General features: G+C 41.2%; 1 protein-coding gene across 8 annotated transcripts in view; it reads right to left on the bottom strand.

The window, feature by feature from the left end:
* The window catches only part of PDE1C (phosphodiesterase 1C), a 476,007-nt gene that overhangs the window by 44,778 nt on the left and 405,555 nt on the right, over positions 1-25,674 (bottom strand). For 7 of the 8 annotated variants that reach the window (XM_027102260.1, XM_027102255.1, XM_027102254.1 and 4 more), the window contains 5 exons: positions 24,216-24,297; positions 20,637-20,757; positions 18,389-18,564; positions 10,144-10,374; positions 3,024-3,101 (listed from right to left, as the gene is read on the bottom strand). In XM_027102260.1, coding sequence (XP_026958061.1) covers positions 3,024-3,101; positions 10,144-10,374; positions 18,389-18,564; positions 20,637-20,757; positions 24,216-24,297 — 688 coding nt within the window. The remainder of the gene's footprint in view (positions 1-3,023; positions 3,102-10,143; positions 10,375-18,388; positions 18,565-20,636; positions 20,758-24,215; positions 24,298-25,674) is intronic. The other variant, XM_027102256.1, reaches the window with a different exon arrangement.

The following is a 25,674-nucleotide window of genomic DNA, read 5'->3' as shown; positions in this document are numbered from 1 at the left end:
GTAGCGCTCTTTGCAGAAGCAGATGTCCATGGATTGTATTTTGTCCACTCCACTCTCCACAACTGACTTACATTTCATGAACTGACATCTTTAACATCCCAATTCCCAGAACATTCAATAAAGGAAAAATTCCTGCTGAACTCCCTCCCTGGGACTTGGTAAATAACCTTGCAGGGCCTAATTATAGAGAATCATTTGAGAGACACAAACAGTGGCTATCTCTTATATCTCTGTTAATGCAGTCACATAAAGTTAAGGGCAAATTCATATTTCTGGGCAACTATAAAAATTATAGCTATGTTGTTTCAAACATGACTAAAAACACACTGAAAATAATTCATTCATGTGGCACCCCACAAGTCTCCCAATGACAGTGTAAAAACAGCCTCTGAGAGAATCTTGGCTCAGAAACCTAGATCTTTTTATGTTAGTACATTTCTCCCTAAGAAACAAGGTATTTTCAAAGAGCATTCATTCTTTGAAGTCAGTTAGAAAATTAGTGCTGCAGGGTACTAAACAGTACTTTAGTAGCCTGACAGAGATAATGTACAACTGCAATGTGTTCATTTTGCCAGGATGTAATTTACCCTTTCAGCACATGTTCCTTCCTTCTGTGTGTGCCTCAGCTCATTGGAGCTTGGGAATAGCCAACTGTAGTCTAGTTTCCATTGAGTTTCTTTCTGAATGCATAGAATATTAAACTTCATAACATAGTGGGTTTGATCACACTGGGCACCAAATTGTGCTTGGATACTCCCTTTCAAAAATTAAAGCTGGTTCCCAGGGGTTGGATTAAGGGTAGGAGCATTAAAAATAGTTAAATTGACTCCCTCTGGTCATCAGATGTAATAAGATCCGTTAAAAAGAAATGTTCAAAAAGTATCTGTTTGTTACTAGATAGTTTCTAAAAATCAATATATCTACTGATATGCATATCATTTAAAATTTTTTCTAAAGTAGAGAGTTTTAATGCAATGGAGAAGGGGTATATGAAGCTGATCAAATTCTTTTCCACTTCATGCCACTAAGAAATAACTTTAGTCCTGATAGGATTTTGGGCTAAGATAACACAAGTAACTAAAGCCCAATGATCTAAGTCCTGATGACACCAAAGCAATGATAATGACTGATGTCGTGTTAGCCCATCAATGAAATTAAAATACAAAGTTTTTCATGCCCAGACTTACAAGTATATGGACACACCAGACTTAGTTTGAATCAGTGGAAGGTTGGAGTTATGGAGGGAAAAAGGATAGACATCAGAAAATGTCCCTTCTTTATTTACTGCATCCTGTTCACTGCCCTATGGGATCAAGAATCCTATTTATTAAATAATCAAGCTTTATGCTTATTTGTACAATAGAACAAATTATCTATTTCATCACTTCACCCCACCAGAAAAAAAAAACAGTTTAATTATTTAAAATACTGGTGATAATTCAGTTAAAAAAGACACAGGTAAAATAAAAGGGCGTAATGAAGGTGATAAAATTTAACCTACAATGCTCACATGAATACATTACAACTGTTATTTATAGCACAATACAAACATACAACAAGATTCAAGACCCCATGTTAAAGATCTGGGAATTGGTTTATTCTGGGCTTTTATGCTGTAGGAATTCAGACGGGTCAGTCACTGGATATAGGATGGGTCAGGTGTCCAGGTGCTGGGTTTATAACTAACAGTATTCTCCTCTACTGTACATATTCTGGCTTGTGTTACCTTAACTTGGGTCTAATGATGTCTGGGACTTGAACAAACCTTACCCATAACAGAGTCTGGCTAAGAGACTGTCATTCTGAATCCTATTTTATCTCCATGTAATTCATGTCTTAGTCACAATTATTCAAGGAGGGTATGTATTAAGCAAGTGGTTTCCATTTGCATAAACAATTTGGTGAAAAAATTGGACATGTGTGTTCCCCAGATATTATGTGATAAGACACCTGGGGTGAGTTATTTGAATGATCTTCAAAGAAAGAACTGATTTCATGCATATGGGTAAAGAGAGCATATCACAATGGCTTACAGATGAAAACTAAAGGCAATTCTCTCTTTTTAACAGATGTATGAGTTGTATTCAAATTTCTTCTTACTCCTCAACCTGATTACCCTGCATTTGTTCTTCTCTGACTAACCAAACTACTCAAAGAATAGCTTAGCATCTAATACAATGTCTGCAGGGAGGTATGGTTCAAAGAGTCTGAGACCCTAACAAAAACCACTTCCTAAAACTTTCATTTTTAGTTTAATATCACTTATATGTATGGGGGGATAACTAGGAATAAGCCCATGTTATAATTGAAACAGGAGGATTATATAAAAGGTGAGAGTAGTTTTCTCAATCTGATGGTCCAAAGTTTGGAGGGCAATATAATTTGAACTTTCAGAGTTTATAAAGAATGGAATGCTATTTATGCAAAGTAAAAGCAGTGCTCATGAAGCCCATCACAATGTAGGTTCTTTCTAACTGGTCTGGGATTGTCATCCAAAGCTTGCCTTTAAGATGTACTCTTGCTGACCAAACTGTATTCTACAGCTATGCACATTCTCCAGTATGTGGGCCTCCCAACATACTGATAACACTGAACAGATTTCTGTTTTTGTTCTTCCCCAAAATAATAACTCATTAAAGGTATAAAAAATTGAAAACTGAAAACATGAACATTTCCCATTTACGCTGCATAATTCACAGAGACTTATATTCCATTCCATTATAATCAGCAAGCCCAGAATCAACTTTTCATAAAGTTTAAAATGAAAAATGGCAAGTGGGAAAAGAAAGAGTATAGAACTCATTTGTGATGGAGAAAGTATGGTGGAAGGGAAAGGATACAACAATAATTTGTAAATTATTGAAAAGGGGATAATAGTACTCTTTAAATGCAGTGAATGTTTTTTTTCAGGGTATAAGACTATATTAACAATTCCACACGATTGCAACTTTATGTGCAAATCTAACAAGCTTGCATTAAATTGCACAATTTATGGAAAAATATAATGGGAATTATGCTCTTACCATCTGTTTTCTTTGAATCATTTCTGACATTGGATTGATCCTTCTTGTCTGTCTTATTTTTATCATCTTTCAAGTCACCTGAAAGTAATAAACATGACAAACAGTACATGTATAAAGCTAACGGGGAAAGCTAAACCTGTCAAGGTAAAACAAGAAAAAAACCACATAATTTTAGTCGTGAGGGGTTACATGTCTGAGTGTAAATATCAGGAAACTGGATTAGGTCCTGGAAATTGGATTATGATCTGGAAATTAAGACTGAAAGTTCATGTTAAACAGGATTGTACTTAAGTCAATGGTGTTATTTTCCAAGGAAGGCAGTTCAGCTTTACTATTAGGCTGTGGAGTGAGGAAAAACCTGCGTTACTGTAAGTTATATCAATTAATAGCTACTATTTAACTTCTATGTGCTTTTCCTTATCTGCAAAATGGTGATAATAATACCTACTTTATAGGCATAATATAAGGATAAATGCATTTAAGGTATTGAATGTGCTATCTGGCACGTCACTCAATGACAGCTGTTATTCTAAAACTGAGCTGTAAATGGCACTTTAATTAATGAGCTTGTTGAAATGTAATATGTAAAAGTTAAAAAACACTATGCACACCAGTGTAGAGTGAACATGTGTCAAAAATTTATTTAATTCATTTATGAAGGAACCAGGAAGACAGTAAGGATGGTTCCAAGAGCATTTAAGGAAATGGATAGGGGCTTCCCTGGCGGCGCAGTGGTTGAGAGTCCACCTGCCGATGCAGGGGACGCGGGTTCGTGCCCTGGTCCGGGAAGATCCCACGTGCCGCGGAGCGGCTGGGCCCGTGAGCCGTGGCCGCTGAGCCTGCACTTCCGGAGCCTGTGCTCCGCAACGGGAGAGGCCACAGCAGTGAGCCCCCCGACTACAAAAAAAAAAAAAAAAAAAAAAAAAAAGGAAATGGATATTTCTAAGTATTTTAGAAATATATTAAAATAAGATTGCTAGGTTAGAGACGAAACTGGTTATGTCCTACAGGGCAATAAAACTATAACTGTTGGGGTTATCTCCTCTAGTAGTCAAAAATCTACACGTTAGTACATAACCTCACAGTACCTAGGCTTGAGCAAATAGTAAATGACAAAGTTAAACATAGTCATGTTCTTCTAAAACAAGGGGTCAGCAAATTATTGTCCGTGGGCCAATCTGGCTTGTTATCATTTTTGGAAATAAAGTTTTACTGGAACATAGCCATATCCATTCATTTATATAATGTCTGTAGTTGCTTTCCTGCTGCAATGGTAGAGTTGAATAGTTGCAGTAGAGACATGCAAAGCCAGGAATATTTATTATCTGGGCCTACACAGAAAAAGTTTGCTGACCCCTGCCTAAGACAGTTAAATAATCCTTGGGCAGGTCTTTTTTGACAATATGCCAGTGTGACATTGAAAGGACATGGTATTTCTTCTCTCAGATTTCTTCTCAAGTTTCGGATACTTTTCTTACAAATCTTACTGATGGCGGCTTTCTTTTTAGCCTGCATAAAACCAAGAACAGATTACTACTAAATTACTGGCATTAATAAAGCAAAAAGACCCTAATAATTATTGCAGCCAGGAAGCGGGCAGCAGGGCCCAAGGCGGGAAGGGTACATTTATCTTTTCTACTTTCTTTGTGCCAGGCAGTGTGCTAAATGCTTTACACGCATCATTTCATTAAATTCTCATAGCAACCCCATTATGAAGGTACTATTATTGAAAGTAGACAAATTCGTCAAAGACTCATTCACTAAGTGATCAATTTGCTGAATCACCAAATGATTGAGGATGTTTTCCAAGTTTGAGTCTTTCCTTGCCTTCACTGCGGACGCTCTGTCACACGCTGGTCGGGCCAGCTGTGTTGAGTGCAGTGGACTGCTCTCCTGAATGTGTTTCACACACCCTCAGGCTGCATCTCTGCCCCAAACTTTGCAAGAGTGTCTGCTGCTATAGCGAAACTGCTCCTGTTGGCTACTTTAGATCTGGTTTAAGCCATTGATCTGACAAATGACCAACTGATCTTTCTGATTTTGCTTAAATATTAAATAGTCTTAAGCAAAAACCCACAGAATCATCTCTATCTTATGGCTCTGGAACCTAAAGCACAGATAAAGTAATTTACCATAACATACACAGATAGGTCTGATTCTAGAGGCCAAGCTCTCAAGTACTGTATTTTGCAACTTCCCTATGAAGCTTAAGTTCTAGATTTCAGACTTTCATTTACTGTTGCCATTTTTAAATGCCTTTGGCCTATAGATTTATATAGAAATGGTTACCCAAGGATAATTCAAGACCATTTTAGGTTACATTCTACAAAATAAGTAGTTTTAATGGAATTTGACAAACTTTAAGCTTGAGGGAAGGGGAGTCAACTCTGGCCACAGTGCCAGCAGGAGGAGTGTGAGTGAAGCACATGGTCATTGCACGTTACCACCACCAATGGCCAAAATAGATGGATTCCTTTGGAAACCCCATGGAACAGTTCAAGCACTGGCTCTTCCCTATTTTAAGGATGCCAGAAATGAACTCAAGGATGATCCTGAGTCTTGTAGTCAAACTAATTCCCTACAGAAAAATGGTCTTTCTTTCCTCAATGAGACGTCACACCTCAAATGCACAATACTTTAAGGTCTCAGGGTTGCCCTGGACTGGAGCTTTACCCACAGCTGCAGCAGGGCCAGGGTGTCTTCCAGAGGTCAGGAGGAGGCGTCTGATGTGCTGGATGCTAGCCAGCAGCCTGTGTTAGCTTGCCTTCTCCTCAGTCAGGGTTGGGGAGGCTAAAGGGGAAAGTACCTTGATGGAGACCAAAGCTTAGGGGTTCCCATGACTGCTGATAGGGGACCAAATGTCTAGAACCACAATTAGCCAATATCCTTCAGCTCCATCCTGGAAGTTATCTTGAGCGACCACAAAGAAGGGTGCCGGGAAAGTGACACATGTTTGTTTGATGATGTTCCTTGAACAGAATCCATTAGGTAATTTCCCATGGGTTGAATATGGACTAACGGCTGATGTGAGCTGTTATTCAATAAACAGGGGGAAACAAAAGAGTCTTTCTGTGCAGTTATAAATCATTTTAATTAGGCTGCTGCAACCAAGTCCCGAACCACCATTAGCCTTTATTATTATTGCTCAAAATTGATTTCTTTTCCCACCTCTCATTTAATGCTTAATTTTTAAGGGAAATGGTAGACTACTGCTTACTTTGGGAAATGAACGCAGTTGTGAGTCAATCCAGCCTAGCTGGAGGCTCAGGCTCCTGTTTTCTTTCAGGCACTCCCCTAACCATCTTCAAAATAAATTATTGCCACCTCTGCACTCTCTGGGTATTTGTTTATACCTGTCTCGTAGAATGTATAACCTCCTTTGTGACCAGCATGTTTGTATTCATTGGTTTCTCTCCCTGACCAGACCAGGGGTTGGCAAACTATGGCCCATGAGCCAAACGTGGCCCCAATGCCTGGTCATATAGGTCCCACAACCTGAAAACAGTTTTTAATATTATTAAATGGTTGAAAAAAGAGAAGGATATTTAATGACATGTGAAAATTTAAATTTTCATAAATAAAGTTTTTTTTTTTTTTTAATTATTTTATTTTATTTATTTTTGGCTGCGTTGGGTCTTCATTGCGGTGCGCGGGCTTCTCACTGCGGTGGCTTCTCTTGCTGCGGAGCACGGGCTCTAAGCTCGTGGACTCAGTAGTTGTGGCACACGGGCTTAGTTGCTCCGTGGCATGTGGGATCTTCCAGGACCAGGGCTCGAACGCGTGTCCCCTGCATTGGCAGGGGGATTCTTAACCACTGCGCCACCAGGGAAGCCCCATAAATAAAGTTTTATTGCAACATAGCCATGCTCACTTGTTTACATGTTATCTGTGGCTGTTTTTGTACTAAAACAGGCGTGTTAAGTAGTTGCAACAGAAACTGTAGGGCTGCAAAGCATAAAATTTACTGTCTGGTCCTTTATAGAAAGAGTGTGCCAACCCCTGGAATAAACAGATTATAAGCTTCTTGTGGACAGTAACTGGGTCTCAATATTCCTCCTACTTCCTACTCTCACCAACAGCACTGAACTGTGCAAATAAGGGCATGCTGGTTAAGGAATACAGAATTTGGACTCACATATTCCTATTTGACCTGAAATCTCTACTTAATGTTTGCTTGGCCTTAAGCAAGTGATTTAATCTTTCTGAGTCTCGGTTTCCTCATCTGCAAAATGGAAATGAGTCTATCTACCTCATACAGCTGCTAGGATTTTTAAATGATTTAGTGTATGTAAAATCCCACGTACGGTGTCCAGCACATACTAAACATTCCATAACTGTTACTGACATAATAATGGCTGTTTTTATTAAGAGAAAGACATTTTAAACCCACTTCCCTAACAAAAAAAAAAGTAGGGAAGAAACACATCTTGCCTTTCTCACCAGTCCTTACATATTCCCCCTCTGGGAAGGAGAGACTCATCTAGAAGGAAGAGTTGAGTATGCACAGCTCAGCTCAGCCACCCGTTTCTCCAGCCCCCAGCCCCCTCTGAGATGCGTTTTCCATGAGACACACACCTTTTCTGTTACTGCAGAAGCAGCCTGCTTAGGTGCAGAGTGGGGGGTGAGGGACGAGGCCTGATTCCACCTGCTCTGCCAGTGTCCCGTGGGCCATGCCCAGTTCAGGGCAGATGTGTGCAGAAGCCCATGTGCTCAGCAGATCAAGTCTGTGTTTTCCACTTCAGCTCCAGTTGCAGTGGAGCTAACACTGTGATCACTTTCTGATTCTGGTATCTCCCTCTCAGTTGGTTCCACTCAGTAGGGGAAAACAGGGGTGTTTTGCATTGTTCTCTAAAACGCCAACAGTTGTATTAGAAATTCTTATTGAATTGAACATATTTTCTGACCTATGATGCACTTGAATACAAAGCAGACTAGTTACGAGCTGTCTCCAGAACCTGGCTGCTGAGAGGCTGGGCAAGTCGGATGATGGCCTTCCCTGCCTCCTGGGGTGTTCGTGGGGCTTACCTGAAGGAATTTAGGCAAAACTCTTGGAACACGACATGAGCTTTTTTTTTTTTTTAAACACCTTTTCATTTTATTTATTTATTTATTTAATTTATTTATTTGGCTGAGTCGGGTCTTCGTTGCTGTGCGCGGGCTTTCTCTAGTTGCAGCGAGTGGGGGCTACTCTTCGTTGCGGTGCGCAGGCTTCTCACTGCGGTGGCTTCTCTTGTTGCGGAGCACGAGCTCCAGGCACGAGGACTTCAGGATTTGTGGCACGTGGGCTCAGTAATTGTGCTTCACGGGCTCTAGAGTGTAGGCTCAGTAGTTGCGGCACACAGGACTAGTTGCTCCGCGGCATGTGGGATCTTCCGGGAGCAGGGATCGAACTCGTGTCCCCTGCATTGGCAGGCAGATTCTTAACCAGTGCGCCACCAGGGAAGTCCTAACATGAGCTCTTATCATTATTACATGTATTAAAACATTGTTTTCTGTTCTACATGTTATATATGTCAATTACAAAAATAATTGGAGAGTGTCGTGCTAAGCACTTTCTACGTATTTCTCATTTACTTGGGCTGTGTAGCATAATAGCTAGACCATGGTTCAGAGGAGATCACCTGGACCTACCAGGCAGGTGAGAGAGTGAATATGTAAAGAGAGAATTTATTTATTTAGTTATCTATTTATTTATTTATTTTTATTCTTTTTAAAGGATGGTCTTTTATTTTTTATTTATTTTTTGGCTACACCACGTGGCTTGCCGGATCTTAGTTCCCCAACCAGGGATCGAACCCGGGCTCTCTGCAGTGGAAGTGCCGAGTCCTAACCACTGAACCACCAGGAAATTCCCAAGAGAGAATTTTAAACAGCATCTGGTGTATAATCAATAAATGCTAGTTGTTTTATTGTCATTGCTGCTTTTGCTACCATTATTATTATTGGAAGCTCACGAGTGGCCCAAGCTGTGAGCAGTTATTATTATGCACATTTTACAGAGACAATGGAAGGTTAAGTAACCTGGCCACGGCCAGCAAGAAGTGAGAGGCACAGCTGTGACTTGAATCCAGGTCTGTCTGACTGCCAGATGACCATGCCACAACCTGGCACTTGAAAGCTCCAGTGACTCTGAACTTCCTGCTCTTCCCTAAACAAGGTAAGCAATTCCATGCCCCTATGCATTAGCTCATCGGATTCTCTCTGGCTGAGAAGTCCCTGTGTCCCCCCAAATTTCAGCATTTGAAACGCAGCTTAGACATCACCTCTTCTTGAAGCTTTCTTTGACATTTACTACATCTTGCAATCCCCAGACCCAACAAAGCTACTCTTTTCTGCACATGGCCCTTGGGTATTTTATCTGCCATACCACTACTGTTACTGGCTCAGAATTAATTCTGAGGGTGTCCATATCCCCTAGGAGATTGTGGACTTCTTGTGGCCTTTTCATTTCTAAATTCTCAGTGCCAAGAGCAGTGCTTGGCACGGAGTTGTTAACCAATAAATATTTGCTGCATTAAATATAAGAAATCATCAACTGTATGCACACGACAGTGACCAGCTCATCCTGGCTTGTCTGGAACTTTTCTGGTTTTACTACTGAAAGCCCTGAATCCCAGGAAACCGCTCATTCCCAGGCTAACTGGGATGACTGGTCATCCTAATGTATATACTTGTTCACCTACAGATATATAGACAATACTATGGAAATAGACCTTAGGCGGACATGAGTGCCGGCCCTGCCAGGGGGATGGTACCTACAGAAGACTGCCTTTCTATTCATTCATTCCTGCGTTAAGCACTCAGGAATGTGCTGGGATTGCTAACAGGAATTTCCCCTGCTGGTAGGCAGGTGCTGGCCAGAGTCTCCAAAATGACCCAGCTGGAAAGGGCCCAAAAGATATAAATCTCCCCAGAGAGCATGGCCTAAGCAAGCTTCTGGCTGCTTTTGATGGGATCCTAATAGAATCCACAGCCTAGGGAGGTATGATCAGCAGCAGCTGGATGGCCAGGGCAGCCCTGCTCTGTGACCTGTCCTCACAGGGGCAGTTCTTTGCCAGCGTCCATTCATCACATCATTAGCACCCTGAAAAGAGCCTTTCACCGGCACAATCCTACTCACCATTCTGTTGCTTTTCTCCTGATGACTTCTCAGCTTTGGAATTTTTCCCACGAGGGCTGTCACTTTGGTTTGTTCCTGTTCCGTTGACTTGATTCTTAGCTTCCCCAGATGCCTTTTTCTCGGCTTTACCAGATGCACCTTCTTCAGCCTGGCTTTTGGCTTCCATTTCCTTTTGCTTCTCCTCTGCGGCCAGGCGAGCCTTTTCTTCTGCTTCCTTCTTGGCCTTCTCCTCTGCATCCAGAACAAACCAGGAAAGGTGGAGAAAATATAAAAAGAGGTCATGCCATTAGGAGAATTGCCTCTTTGAACAAAAGCAAGAGTTTGCATTGGGAATTAATGCATTAAAATGACCTAAGGTGTTTACTGTGTGTTTGGGGTATAATTTTGGTTAACTCAAGTCAGATTGGTATGTATATTCAGGAAACCAATAAAATCTGTTCATGGTGATGTCATTTCTGAAAACAGTGGGTTAGAAGAAGGGGATGGGGAGAAAGTAATAATAAGGATAATAATAATTAATAAACCGATACTGTAATTGGCATTATTAATTTAATATTACCATCAATAAGTTCTCTTGAGTATGTCCTCTATGCCAGGTATTATACTAAGTGCTTTCCAAGGATTACCTCCTCTCATTCTCAACCTCGTACGGCAGCTACTAATATTGTAACCCTATTTTACAAACGTGGAATTGAGGCTCAAAGACATTACAAAGCTCTCCCACAGCCCAGTAAAAACTGAAGTTTCATGTAGATTTGCTTAGGAACTGGAGTTTAAACATAAAAACACTGATTACAACACCAAAATACAGGGAAAATAACCACCACTAGAATAATACTGTTGCAGGCCACTGTCTGTGAATTTAAAAGTAGGAGGAGTGTAATTGGGCCTCACAAAAAACATGGTCTTCAAACTGTCCACAGGGTGAGAGGTGCCCTTTAGTTTGGCCAGGGATGCTGGTCTGTGTCTTCCTCTTTAATGAGAGGATGTCAGCCTTATTTCCAATTTGGTTGACTGTGAAAGGGTCTGGCTCTGTGTTTAATCAAAAACATAGTGTAATTGCCTATGGTCAAGGATTCATGAAAAAATGGATACATTCATTCAACTAATATTTATTGAGCAGCTACAGTGTCAAGTACTATTTTAGGCACTGGGAATACAGCAGCAAGCAAGAAGACTTATAGAGTAGAAAATACCATAATTACGCAAACAAATCACTAGGATAATTTCAGATGGTGAAAAGAGTTTTACAAAAAAGTAATATGATGGAACGCGATGGGCATAAGGGAAGGAGGTGGCATTAGGTAAGGAGGTGAAGTAGGTGACATTTGACCAAATCTTGAATGATGAATTGCTGACCATGCAATAATCAAGAAAAAAGAGCAGCATTCCAGGCAGAGAAAATAAAAAGTGTAAGGCCGTAAGACCGGAATGAGCTTGGTATGTTCCAGGGACAATGAGTTAGCCAGTATGGCTAAAGCAGATTTAGTAAGGGGTTAGTGACAGATGATGTGGTCAAGTGACCAAGGACACGCAAGGCTGAGATCATGCAGAGCCTTGGAGGCAATGAAGTGGAGCTGGATTGTAGGAAGTAACCTACAGAGACCAACAGAAGGCACCTAACAGAAACCAATCCTCCCTTAAGGTCTACAGACTCACTGTCTAGCATTCAATTCACTCAAAAGGGCTTCCAACCTCCACTATGAAAAGCATTATTGCATTTTTTTCTCTAGATGTGTTACAAATGCCCCACACCTCATTACCAGGGGTCTTCTTTACTTCCCTTGGTTAGCCCTGGTCCTGAAAACAGATGGCTTTCCTAGATGACAGGTGAAATTTTAATCTAATGGGTACCAGAGTGGTTATGCATGTGATCACGTTTCCCTTTGTTTCAGCTGCTAAAGAGCACAAAGCCCAGATTTGGTTCCAGGTTCACACGTTCGCCGGGCTTTATGGCGTTGTATTTTGTGCATGTCTATGACCTCTGGCTTCATTTTACTCTTCCTGCCCTTACATTTGCCTGGCTCAGATGTCCTCCTTAATATTTTATGAAGTTTTCATTCATCCTTTCATCGATTCATCCAACCGCCTATCCAAACAAATACCCTGGCCTCACCCCTGACAAATTAAATCAGACTCTGGAGGGAGAGAGGCAAAAATAGGATATTTTTAATGCTCTCCAGATGAGTCTAACATGCAATAAGGATTGATAAGCACTGATTTAAATTTCAAATGTTTGCCATTCAATATTTCATGATATTCTACTTCCCAACAGGATGTATTTATAATTTACAGTGAAGAGGTAAGGAAAAATTTAACAAAACTGCATAATTATGTGCATATATAGTATAATATGTCTTCTGACTCCTACAGAAAGGTACAACTAAAGAGTAAAAGAATGCCCTTGCAGAAGATAGGGAGATGGCATTCTCAGGTAGGCTGCAGGCCCACAGAAGGCTCCCTAGATGTCCAGACTTCCTCTTATCCTTCTGTAATGCCCCGAGGACAAAGGTCAAATGTCATCTCCATCACTGAATTCCCAGTGCTTGGTATAACGCCTGGCACCTAGCAGATGCTCATGGAGTATTTGTTGACTAAATGAAATGTACACAGAGGGTGTGATTCACCCTATCTGCCAATGAACCTGACTCATATTCCATCATCAGCAATCCAGACCAGTATAAAATACAGGAACTATACACACCCTAAAGTCCTATCCTGAAAAAAATTAGCCATTTGACTGTATTTGACTATAGGTAAGTAAAAAGATGACTGTACTTACTACACAGAGAGGGAAAGAGGGCCAAGGGGGAAGAGAATTCATTTATACTCAGATATCAGGTAAAATAATGTATAATCCTCTCACAGAATCCCCACTGAATCTACTGCAAACTTTCAACATTCAAAATATCCCCGTTAAAAGTAATTTTGATGAAAGCTGAAGGTATTAAATTCTGCTTTGCTACAAGAGTGCAACATATTATCTAAGCAAGAAAAATTCATTTGACAACTGAGTCAGACCAATTTTCTATGGAAAATCTAGCAAAACCCCCCCCAAAAACCGGGGGGTACATTTCAGAAACAAGTCTGTTTGGGCTCAACTACAGTTGACAGTAGGCAATTAATGTTTAAATTAGTGAATGGTAGCTCTTATGACATCATAATCAGATCCGACATGATTCCTTTCTCTGCAGCAGTCATGTTCCAATGGATGGCTCTGAAATGTTCTACAACTTCTCTACTCTACTCCTATCTCTTCTTTGTATCTCTGAAATATCTGATATTAGTGTGATCAGCCATCAGCATCCAGTGCTACTACTCAAAATAAGTAGACAAAAACAAGCAAACACATAAATAAGAAAAGAGAAAATAAATTGACAGAAGGAACATCTGTTCCACTGTAATCCAATCCTCTTATATTTTCAAGGTGAAATATTAATATACATAAAATCTTTCCTACTATGAGACAAAGTAGGTGACAGAACAATTAATTTGTATATGGTAACAGTTCCAGAGATGACATATATACAAAGAATGAACTTTTCAGGTTTTAGATTTAACGTCCATGGAACTCCTAGGCTCCTAGACTAGTAGAAAGCAAACACTGTAGTTCAATCTCATTTCCTTCTGCTTTCCATTTCACACCATCTGTAGTGATGTGATCATTATGAAAATGGCCAAAAGCAAGGAGCTAAAGACTTAAGGTAGAGCACAGCCCTCATGATCTATAAATTACATTCCTCCTGAGAGCTGGTTCTATCCCACACTGAATGTCTGTGCAGTCTTGGAGAAATACATTGATTTCTTCATTTCATTTGCCTTTCTGAATAATGATACTATAGGCTCTTGGTTAAAAATGATATTGGGCTAAGTATTCCTTAATATAATTCTCTGAAATGCCTACCTAAACCACCTACAAACAGAGAGAGAAAGAAAGAAAAGGAGAGAAACTAACTTAATAAAGACAACCAAGCACTATGTGAATTCTGAGTAGTCAACTTTTGATTATATACAAGAACAACAGAAAGGTACTCCTAGCTAATTCAGGACTCAGAAGATGTTCCCATTGGACCTTTCTAAAAATTTTAGCAAAAGTGCTTCAGCTGACAGAAAAATTCAATCAACATTAAAAACTCAGAATGAGGGAATTCCCTGGCAGTCCAGTGGCTAGGACTCTGCACTTTCACTGCCGAGGGAGCAAGCAGGTTCAATCTCTGGTTGGGGAACTAAGACTCTGCAAGCCACGCAGCGTGGCCAAAAAAAAAAAAGAAAAAAAAACTCGGAATGAGGAAAATATGTTATTGATGCACAGTAAAACCAGTACATCATAGTGTTAAATAAAAATAATTGTTAAGCTAGATATAAAACTTGATGCAAATATTTAAAATAATATTAAAGAATAAGTTAATTGTAAAAAAGCAATTTACTTACAATCACCTAGGTTGAAAATCTTTTATTGTTTCAATAAAAACTGAGTGACAATGGAGGAAATTTTTAAAAACTCAATAAACTTCTCAGCACTTGCAAAGGAGTATCATTATATACTATTTCATATTTACCTTGATAGAGACATAATTCAATAAAAAATATGAAGATAATCTGTAGTAAAATAAAAATAGGATATATTTTAAAAAAACAAAGTTAAAAGGTATAATATATGACAAACTAACTGGACAGAGGCAGGGCAGAAACTGCAAGACAGTTTGTCAACTGAAGAGTTAGTATTCTTAATATATAAAAGGTTATTATTAATCAGCAATAAAAATATAAACATCCCAATGAGAAAAATAAAGGGGGAAAATATAGGGAAATGGCACTCTCACTACACTTCCACTGAAAGAGAACACGGTTTAAAAAAAAAACTTTCCTGAAAGAAATTTGATGATATACATCAAGAGCTTTAGAATTTTTCATCTACTTTGACAGAGGAATTCCATATCTAGAAATTTACCCTAAATAATCAGATGTAGGCTCAAAGACTGCTGAACTTGTATGTTCATAACCATGTTATATACAATAACGAAGAACTAGAAACCAAAATGCTCAGTAACAGAGAAATGGTTCAACTATGGTATTCCAAACAATGTAGCCATTTACATCATATTTTCTAAGAATATTCAGTATCAGAATAAAATCTTCAAAATAGAAATAGAGAAGGAAAATACTATATTACATACACTATAATCTCAACTCAAGGGGAAATTTTTACTTATAAATATGCATTGAAAATCGAATTAAAAAGAATTACATCAGAATTTCAACAGTAGTTATATTTGGCTGGAGAGGTTATGAGTGATTTTTATTTTCTTCTTTATATATTTTGTTTATATTTCAGCATGGTAACCTGAACACCTACTATTCTTACACCAGAAAAAAATGTTTAAAAAGTATTAAATCTTGAATGGAAACTGATCAATATTTATCAGACTTGCAAACTGTTACACCTACACATCTTTGTTTGGGAATAATGATTTTCAGCCCTAAGAGCTGTAAAACAAATACTGATTCAATTTTTCCTAACAACTATGCGTTCTGGCCTAGCTAGCTTTGTAAATCAGTTTGATTAATAAAACTACAACTTTAGATCCAATTCCATTTCTGATCAATTTAATAACAACATATATTTAAGTGCCCCATGCAGGGCAGCCTTTGCTGAAATCAGGGTTTTCTGGTAAAAAAGAATCATGAGCAAAACAGCCTGGAATAGTATAGCACAAACCAACCACCAATGGAAAAACAGATGCAAACTGAATTTCTTAATACCAGCCAACCAGCCAACGGCATTATTGGGAAGCTGAAAATGTTATAAAATATTAATTATAGGTGGGCATTTTGACCACCACCTTCTTAACTTTGCATTCAAACTTCTAACTTTCTTTTCCAGTTTTTCAAAATAACAGCTACTACTTATCAGGCATTAACCACGTGCAGGCTCTGTTCTCAGTGCTTTACATATGGAATTTCTGTTCGTTTCATCAACTCTGCGATGTCTATTATCATCCCCCAAAGGGAATTTTTCTCAAAGACTCTGTCTGAATTTGCCAAAGAGCACAGGGCAAGTAGGGATTCCACTCTCTCTTTTCCCAACTTTTGCTTTGATACCCAAACTATCCTCCCACGAAATATATGTGTGCCTTTGTCTACCCCTTTTTCCTTGTTCTCCCTTTCCAAATTCATGGCTCAACCTCAGGCATCCTTCAAATCCTAGCTACAAGATGCCTTCTCAAGCACCCCGACCAAGGTTAGGGACAAGTTAGCTTAAGACTATCTCTATCAGCACACCTCACATATTTAAAAACTATTAGTGCTTATTTATCTGTTCTTTTTAAAGGGCCAATTTTCTCCTAGAAAAGAAACTGTCTAATGCTCCCCCAGGTGATTAGTTTCAGAAGGTAATTTTAGTTAGCCACACAATTGCAGACAAATTATTTTGAAGTACCACTTTCAACTGCGTGCTGTCGGGAACTGAATTTTCAAGTGTAACGAGTGTAATTGATTATAAGAGAGTGCTTCTTTGGGGGCTTCCCTGGTGGCGCAGTGGTTGGGAGTCCGCCTGCCAATGCAGGGGACACGGGTTCGTGCCCCGGTCTGGGAAGATCCCACATGCCACGGAGCGGCTGGGCCCGTGAGCCATGGCTGCTGAGGCCACGCGTCCGGAGCCTGTGCTCCGCAACGGGAGAGGCCACAGCAGTGAGAGGCCAGTGTACCGCAAACAAAACAAAACAAAACAAAACAAAAAAGACGAGTGCTTCTTTGAAATGATGCAGTAGCTACCATTGCTGCTTGCAGTGCCTGCCAACAGGGAGGATTTCAATGTTTAAAGCATCTGAATAGACTGTGAGAGGCCACACCTAAAATATGGAAGAGGCGTTGGCTCCCTCCAGAGCTCAGGATGCAACCTCTGTCCCCAAATGATAAGGGCCCAATTATGCCTTAAAAGAGTCATAAAGATAAACCCTTTGCCCCACCTGAACGGAACAGCCACTTGGACAGGACACAGTGCTGGCCTTTGAATAATTCCAGCAGTGAGGTCTTATCTCTTCCACACTAGAAGCAGCCCCCTGCCCCCAATGTTTGAGGACCAAGACTGCCAGAACGTGCTGTGCCTGTCTACTCCTACTCTTCTTCTCACTTCTGCAGACACTGGGTGGATACAAGTGTGGGATGCTGTGACCGGAGATAAAATTTTCCTTGCCTATAATGAGTGTCTGGGGCTCGGGGCCAGTAGGTGCTGGCGATGAGTGCAAAGCTTCAACTGAACTCCCATTCTTACTTTGAAAGAAACTCTGTACAAATGCCTCCCCACCCCACCCAGGAGACCGTGAGCTTTGAGGACAAGGATGTCTGTTATTCACCTCTGTGAATAACACAGAGTACAGAGCCTGGCATACGGTAGGCATTCAATAGATGTTGGCGAAAACTGACTGTTATTGAAGGCTCACCTCCACAAACCCCATTGAGATCAGTCTCCTTGCTGGGCTCTAGAGTCATCCACGTCTGTGCCCTCTCTGGAATCAGGCATCACAGCTTCCTAAGACTTACCTCAGGGATGTGTTCCTACCTAGACTATAGCATGAGCATGCAGTATGTACGAATCATGTAGCACATGCTCAGTAAACACAAACATGCATATGAGCAAATGAATTTCAGAAAAACAGATTTCAGGGTTTTTTTGTTTGTTTGTTTCTAGTATCAAGAGGGATGACTTTTCTGTCTTCAAATTTCTGTTAACCTGCACATTACCTTCATCTTAGAAGGTTAGCCTGAGTAATGGCTGAAGGGAAATTGAGAACATGAAAGACAAAAATGCATGTAAGGAGATTAAAGCCCCTTCTATCCCAACATAATGGCCGAAGTGGCTACTGGCTAGGCTTCATTTAGATAAAAGAAGGAATAAAGGCCTCATAAATGTGCCGCATGACATGAAATAAGAATGACAAAATGGCCTAGCAGAAACCAAGAAATAGCAACACCCATTCTCTGTAGAATCTTCATTTCGAGAAGAGTCTGGTCATATAGCACAAAGGTCACGCTGTCGGGAAGCTTGGTGGTCAGCTTCATTCTCTCGTGCACTGAGTGTTCGATATAATGAAGATCAAAAGATGGTCGATCCTAACATTCAGCAATTTGAATTTATATCCTGAGTTTGTGCTTCACGTGCAACACCTATAAATCAGGGGCGGCAGTGCCTTGCTTTGTAAGCGGGTCTGAGTGGTCTGGATAATATTCCCCAGCAGCACGTTACCTTTGGGCACCTTGGCCCTCCATCTCTCCCGATTGACGTGCACCACCTCAGTCCAAGTGGCTTTAAAACTCTTACAGTCAACAGGGATGACCGAATTGTTGATTGGGGCACTTCCTTCTGAGCCAGAGCTCTTGACACCTGATCGCTTTGCATCTGCCGAACTGATGTTGTTCAAACTGGAGGACAAAAAAAAACCATACGGAAGAGTTGGGAGATTGGGATTGACATACATACCCTAATATGTATAAAATAGATAACTAATAAGAACCTGCTGTATAAAAAAGTAAATAAAATAAAAAATTCAAAAAAACCCCACAACATACGGAAGAGGAGGGTTAGTGTTTGGAAAATGTGTGCCGATCTAAACAAGCCCAAGAGAAGAGTGGTTAACACTCAGTTAACACTCAATTTCGCTGTGTGAAATTCCTGGGGCCTGAGCTTTGTAATTCCTATTTTCCATATTCAACAGCTGGGAAAGTCTCCATATTCAGCAGGAAAACAAAACCCCAAGATTTCAGCCTCATGACTATTGATCGTCCCCACAGTCCCCATAGTTCAGATGTTCTTTTTCCATATGACTAGGTTCCCCCACACAAGAATTCTCTGCCTTTGACTTTCGGAAATCAATGCATTTAAACTTGACTTCTACTTGGTTCCACAGTTCACCCACCTGCCTCCACACTGACCACTTTTCCAAGTTACCCAGTCACTTGGTCCTCTTTCTTTCCAGCTCTCCCTCCCCCTGAAGTCAAGATCCTCTGATCTCAGGATCCCCAAGGCCCGAGTAAGGTGATTTCCTTATGTTCCTGGGGAAGGTGGAGAGGCACAGACAGCATGGAGATTGTGGGAGACCGGTCATGCAGGAGACCTTTTTAAAGATGGTATCATTTTAAGCTTTGAACATAGGGAATACAGTAATATATATAACATTATAATATAGGAAGTACCATCCTTCTGGGAAACTTTAAAGTATCACACACTCCCAAGGAGCTACAGTAGTGACTGACGCAAATGCAAATCCACTGAATGACAACCAAGACTGACTAGATAAGTAGGGCAGGTCTCAGCCCAGCGCCGGCAGAGCTGTGGAGCTGTGGGACTCTGGCAGGGGGCTTCTGTCCTCCTTGTTAGCAGCCTTGACTGGGTCCCTCCATCTTAAGCATCCCTGGGGTCCCACTGTCCTAATATTCTTCTTGCCTTTCTTCCTCTTATTTACTCCTTCTCTTGCTCTTTTCTTCTTTTTCTTCATTACATTTCTCTCCTTTATGACAAAGTCCAAGGTTTTGCATGGACGAGGAGGAGGGGAGAGTTGTACTACTGGTAATACGACTAGTAAAGACCCAGCGTTAGCTTTACTGTAGCTGACACTTCCCCTGTGCTGGACCCTGTTATAAGGGCTTTACGGAGATTAAATAATTCACTTAATCCTCCCAGTAACCTATGAGTAGAATCCATGCTTTCTCAGATGGGGAAACTGAAGCAACTTGCCTGAGATGGCACAGCTAATAAGTAATGGAATCAGGATGTTTAAGCCAGGATTGCGACTCCAGAGGCTGTGCTCTTTGACTACTAAACTACCCTCAATATAGTGAAGTTGTGGCAGAAGGTGATTTAAAATTTCAGTTTTTTTCTATTTTCTTCCTGAACCTAGAGATGAAAGTCAGTTTTATTTCTTGTGATAACTCTGATCAGTGGTACTTTCCTTTTGGAGTATGGGGAGCAAGGACCCTCTGGGCACAGCAGGTAAAGTGCAGTGACTGATGCTGTTGAGAGCAAAGCCGCCAAAAGAGAGAATGCGGGGTGGGGGGTTGGTACTGGGAACCTGCTGGTCATCACCTAGACCCTAGTCATCCCCTTACAGGCCAGCCTGGAGAGTACAGAGAGTACAACTTTGAGTCCTCCTTTTATCTTTTTTTTTTTTTTTTGCGGTACGCGGGCCTCTCACTGTTGTGGCCTCTCCCGTTGCAGAGCACAGGCTCCAGACGCGCAGGCCCAGCGGCCATGGCTCACGGGCCCAGCCACTCCGCGGTATGTGGGATCTTCCCGGACCGGGGCACGAACCCGCGTCCCCTGCATCGGCAGGCAGACTCTCAACCACTACGCCACCAGGGAAGCCCCTCCTTTTATCTTTTATAAGGAGGGGGTAGGATGAACATAATTATGAAGTACCACCCCCATCCCTTCCAGAAGAAGTCTATCCCCATGGACAGGCCACCCTGACCCCCAGCTTTCAAGATTCAGCACTGACCTTGAACGCCTCTGTCCTGTCCCACCAGTTTGAGAGGTTTCATCAATTAGTGGACTCAAGATCTTTTCTGTCATGTCCGTGAGCACAGTGAAGGTGGGTTCCACAATGAAATCAATGAAGCCTGAAGAGAAACAGCAAAACTTCAGAGGAACTGCATATTAACTTAGGCCTTTCCATATGTTCCCATGCCAACTGATGGGTTGTATCTTTCTTTTAAAATTCATCTTCATAGGAGCGCCAGATCGGATTAGGAGAGACTAGGTTGGTCTTAATCATTTAATATATTCCTTGCTTTGCATATCAGGAGTCAGTTCCATTTCTCCTACATAACCTTCCTATAACTTTTTAGGAGGTAGTTCAATAAAGTGCTTAAAAATGCAAGTTCAACATCTACTATGTAAAAAAACGATGTAATAGGTGCTGCATAAAAGACTAAGATGTGTAACACAACCTGCCTGCCCTAGGAAGGTTATAGGAGGAATTAAATTGAGCACAAAAATGGAAAGGGCTAAAGGAGAAGCCCAAATAAAGGCTCCTGAGAAGGTAAGGGAGGGAGGATATTTTCCCTTACACCGAGAAGGCTGCAAACAGCATCATGGAGGTTGTGATGTTTGAGCTGAGCCCTTAAGGGTATTCATTCTAGATGCAGCGGGTGAAATAAGCAAAGTGACAAGGATAGGGAAAAGTGCAGGATGTGTCTGGAGAATGACTGGGGCTTAGGGATTCTTTTGAAGTCAGAAAGGGAAAGCCTGGGGAGGCAGGTCATTATCAGCTCAGGAGGGAGGTTCTTAAGTATCAGGCTAAAGGTTAGGATTTAGATAGGCACTAGGAACCCCTTGAGATGTACTGGGCAGCATTGTAATAAGATTTTTTTCTGATGTTATTTGGGAAAGTTAATCTGGCAAGATGGATGGGAAGGGAGAGATCAATAGGGACTGAGGCTGGGAAACTCATTTTAGAAGCTGTTGCAATAGCTCAAAGGCAAGGTAAGGAAGGCAGGATCCCGTGCCATTTTAAGGTGAGAGTGTGGTGGAGGCACAGATACATGCACAGTGGGAGGCGGTCCTGCCTCTAGGTGGGATCTGTCAGAGACTTCCAACAGGAAGGCAGAGAGAACAGGGACAACGGGGGAGAATGTGACTGGGGAGGAAGATGGTGGGCTTGGTCTTAGATTTGCTGACTTGAGGTACCAGGGACCTATCCAGATGGAAGAGGGTCAAAAGAATTGGAAGAAACAGGGTTGGAAACTAGGAGAAGGGTCAGATCTGGAACTATACCTTTGAAAGATCACCATGCTGGGGAGATAATTGATGCTGGGCTAGACTGACTGTCTCAAAAGTTCAAAAACACCCGTGTTCTGTGACACATCAGGAGAAAATACAGAATCTGGAACTAAGGGTGATAACTCATTACACAGCCACATGAAACTAGACACCAGTCAAAGGAAATATAGTGTTTGGAAACATACAAATGCTTATTTGGTTTTTACAGTGACCAAGGTGGAAGTGATACTGGCATTCAATGCCCAGCAGTGAAGGATGCTAAAAATCCTGTAACGTAATTGGCAAGACAAGAATTGTCCCAAGCAAATACCAATAGTGTCCTGATAAAGAAACACTGATAGCCAAATTTGAATTGCAGTTAATTGCAATATAATTTTAAGCTGAAATTGAAGTGTTTGATGACAGTATTTTCACCTTTTTTTTTTTTCTCACAAGTTAAATTCATTCAACATGTCCAAACCCAAACAAACTCATCAGCTTTCCCTCCAGTCCTTGTAAATAGGACATGGCTCAACCACTCCACCTAGATTGCTGCCTTTATCTTAGCCTTGCATCCAGCTGAATCCTTAATGTTTTATATGCTACCTCTCTCCTGTATTGCCTTAGTTCTGATACTCAACATCTCCTCCCTGTAACATTGCAGAAAGCACCAGCTGGAGCCCTTGCCTCTAGTCTTACTCAAAACCCTCCAATTAATCCTCCATACTACTGAGAGAGAAATCTTTCTAAAGCAGGGATTGGCAAACCTTTTCTGTAAAGGGCCAGATAGTAATATTTTAGGTTTTGTGGGCCACATACAAACCCTAAACAAAGGAGTTTGTCATACAACTGCTTAACTCTGCCACTGTAGTGCAAAAGCGGCCATAGACAATATGCAAATGAATGAGCTTAACTGTGTTGTAATAAATCTTTATTCACAAGACCAAGCAGTTGGACAGATTTGGCCCACAGGCTATAGTTTGCTGATTCTTACTCTAAAACATCAATTTATATATAGTTTTAACCTTACTTAAAATTCTTCAGCTGTGCCCTCATTTCCTAAGCACACGCTATTCCTAACCTGGACCTGATTTTCTCTCCAAACATGTCCCTCACCACATCCTACTCCCTACCTACTGCTCTAGCCAAATGGAACTATTTGTAATTAATTCCCTGACAATACTATACTGTTTTAAATTTCCTTGTTTAGTATATGCTGGTCCTTGTCTGCAATTTCCTTCCACCCACCCCTATCCACCTCTAACACATATCACCATTTGCCTAGACACTGCCTACTTATCTCCTAGGACTCAACTCAAACATTACCTTTAAACAAGTCTTTCTGGGTCTAATGTTCACACACTCTGTTCTGTATCTCATTGTACCATGTACAATCTCTACCTTAGCATTGTAACAATCTAATAGATTTTGTTTTCTCAATCTCTTGCCTACCACCCAATACTGGTTCAATGTCTTTGGGAGCAGACACCATGTATAATTTGTCTTTGTTTTTTTTATAACATCTGTTACAGTGCCTAGCAGTGCCCTACACCTAACAGGAACTCAATATATTAATATGAAAAAAATTAATAAGTCCCCAAAACACAAGTAGAAAAAAATCAATAAATCTTTGTTGAATTTATTTTTTGAATGATTTCAGACTCTTCCAAGGTGGAGATCACTGATGACATTTAATTTATGTTTGGCACTGGTACCCTCCCTCACACCTGAAGAATTCTGTAATGCCCATATATTATGGTTATTAGCAGTGTAAAAGTTATCTTTACCAAAAAAAAAAGTGCTAAATTTTATTTTTAAGGAAGGAAGGAAGGGAGGGAGGAGGGAGGGAGGGAGAGAGGAGGAAGGAAGGGAGGAAAGAGGAAGGGGAAGGAAATATTTTAAAAGAGCCACTCCTGGAAGTAGGGTCATCCAGGAAATGGTGCTGTCCTGGAAACAGGGCTAGAGGAAGCATCACTGAGGAAACTTCTGGTATTGCATGTAGAATGGAGAGACTGAAATAGCACGGGCTTCCCACCACTAATTCTTGTCATTGCCTTAGTGTTAAGGTCCCTTTTTCTCTTGGCAGGGAATGATGGAGACAGCAGAGTGTCACTGTCTAATCTTCCTGGGAACCAGCTACACTCCAGGGAGAAGGATGGGGAGAGCTGCTCCATCAGCCCAACCAGCCAAAGCCATGAGCACAGCAAGCAGAATGGAGCCAGGTTCCCAGCTGAAGAACCACTGGGAGCATCTGCGCTTACTTCCAGACACTCCTTTCTGGTTTCTCGTTCCATCCGATGGATTGGCAAACACGTACCTACTTGTGACTGGGCAACCATGGTGGACTTTCGGTCACACAGAGGAGAAAAAGGTAGCCCCAGCTCTGCTTCTCTATCACCCTAGAAAAACAGGAGGTCAAAGTAAATTAACAACAACAGGCTGAGCTGCCCAGATTTTATTTCACAACTCAAGCTGCCACAAAGGCCACTGGTCTTTATTTTAATTATTCCCATTACATTATGTAATATGTCCTTTTGGGACCTGCTCCTCTGCATACAAGACACCCAGAGGCTGAAGCCCTCCGGGATCCAATCATTCCATCCAACTGCAAAGGGGCATGCTGCTGTATAGAAAGCCTCATCAGACAGCAACAGGTCCCCCAAGGAAAATAAGAAAAGCGATGTGTCCTGTGGCCTAGAGCCAACACAGCAGTCAGAATTCTTGTGTGCTCTCCAGTTGCCCTGTGCTGACCTGCCCTGTGCTGGCCTTTCTTGAGCCAGCAAGCCCATCCCAGTTGTGGGGAGTGCCTAAGACACCAATTCTAATTGGACTGATTTGGACTCATTCTCCAGGTGCTACCTAAAGCCATAAACAGCTGGAGTAAGTGCTTCTGGGGTCTTCACTGCAGGGCTCAGTGACGATGAAAAGTAGAATGAAAAAGAAGCAAAGTAAGTAATTGTTTGTGTTTATCAAGTTAGACAATAATAAAACATGATTCTCTGGCCAATATGTTCTCAGTCTCACCAAAAAGCAAGACTATAATAAGCAAGCGCTATGGAAAGTCTAAATAGTGATGGAGATGATTTTTAAAAACTGTTCTGAACCAGAGCGCAATACTTCAGTCACACGCCCAGAGGAAAGGGAAAATGTGTCACCCTTCTGAGAGCCGCAAAGTTGTGCTGATTCAATTTAACAGAAAAGAATCTGCCCAGGTTAATGGCTACTGACTTGGGCTTGAATCTGGCCTTGCTCTCGCCACCTGTGTGATCACAGGAAGTTTATATTCCCTCTCCACATTTCAACTTTTTTTAAAATAAATTTATTTATTTGGCTGTGTTGGGTCTTCGTTGCTGCACACAGGCTTTCTCTAGTTGTGGCGAGCGGGGCTACTTCGATGCGGTGCGGTGCAGTGCGCGGGGTTCTCATTGCGGTGGCTTCTTTTGTTGTGGAGTACGGGCTCTAGGTGCACGGGCTCAGCAGTTATGGCTCACGGGCTCTGGAGTGCAGGCTCAGTAGTTGTGGTGCACGGGCTTTGTTGCTCCGCGGTATGTGGGACCTTCCTGAACCAGGGCTCGAACCCGTGTCCCCTGCATTGGCAGCCAGATTCTTAACCACTGCACCACCAGGGAAGCCCCACACATTCAATTCAAATGTGGGATAATAATCCCTATGTCATCAAGTAACGATGAAGATTAAGTGACAAAATGTATATAAATAAATTAAAAGAACAATTATTGTTTCCCAGTAGATATTTCTACCATCTAAGTGAAGATCTG

This window comes from Aethalodelphis obliquidens, unplaced genomic scaffold (assembly GCF_003676395.1).
Source record: "Aethalodelphis obliquidens isolate GAN/ISIS:26980383/991018 unplaced genomic scaffold, ASM367639v1 scaffold5, whole genome shotgun sequence".
Classification (NCBI taxonomy): Eukaryota; Metazoa; Chordata; class Mammalia; order Artiodactyla; family Delphinidae; genus Aethalodelphis; species Aethalodelphis obliquidens.
This window is presented reverse-complemented; position numbering and strand designations above follow the sequence as displayed.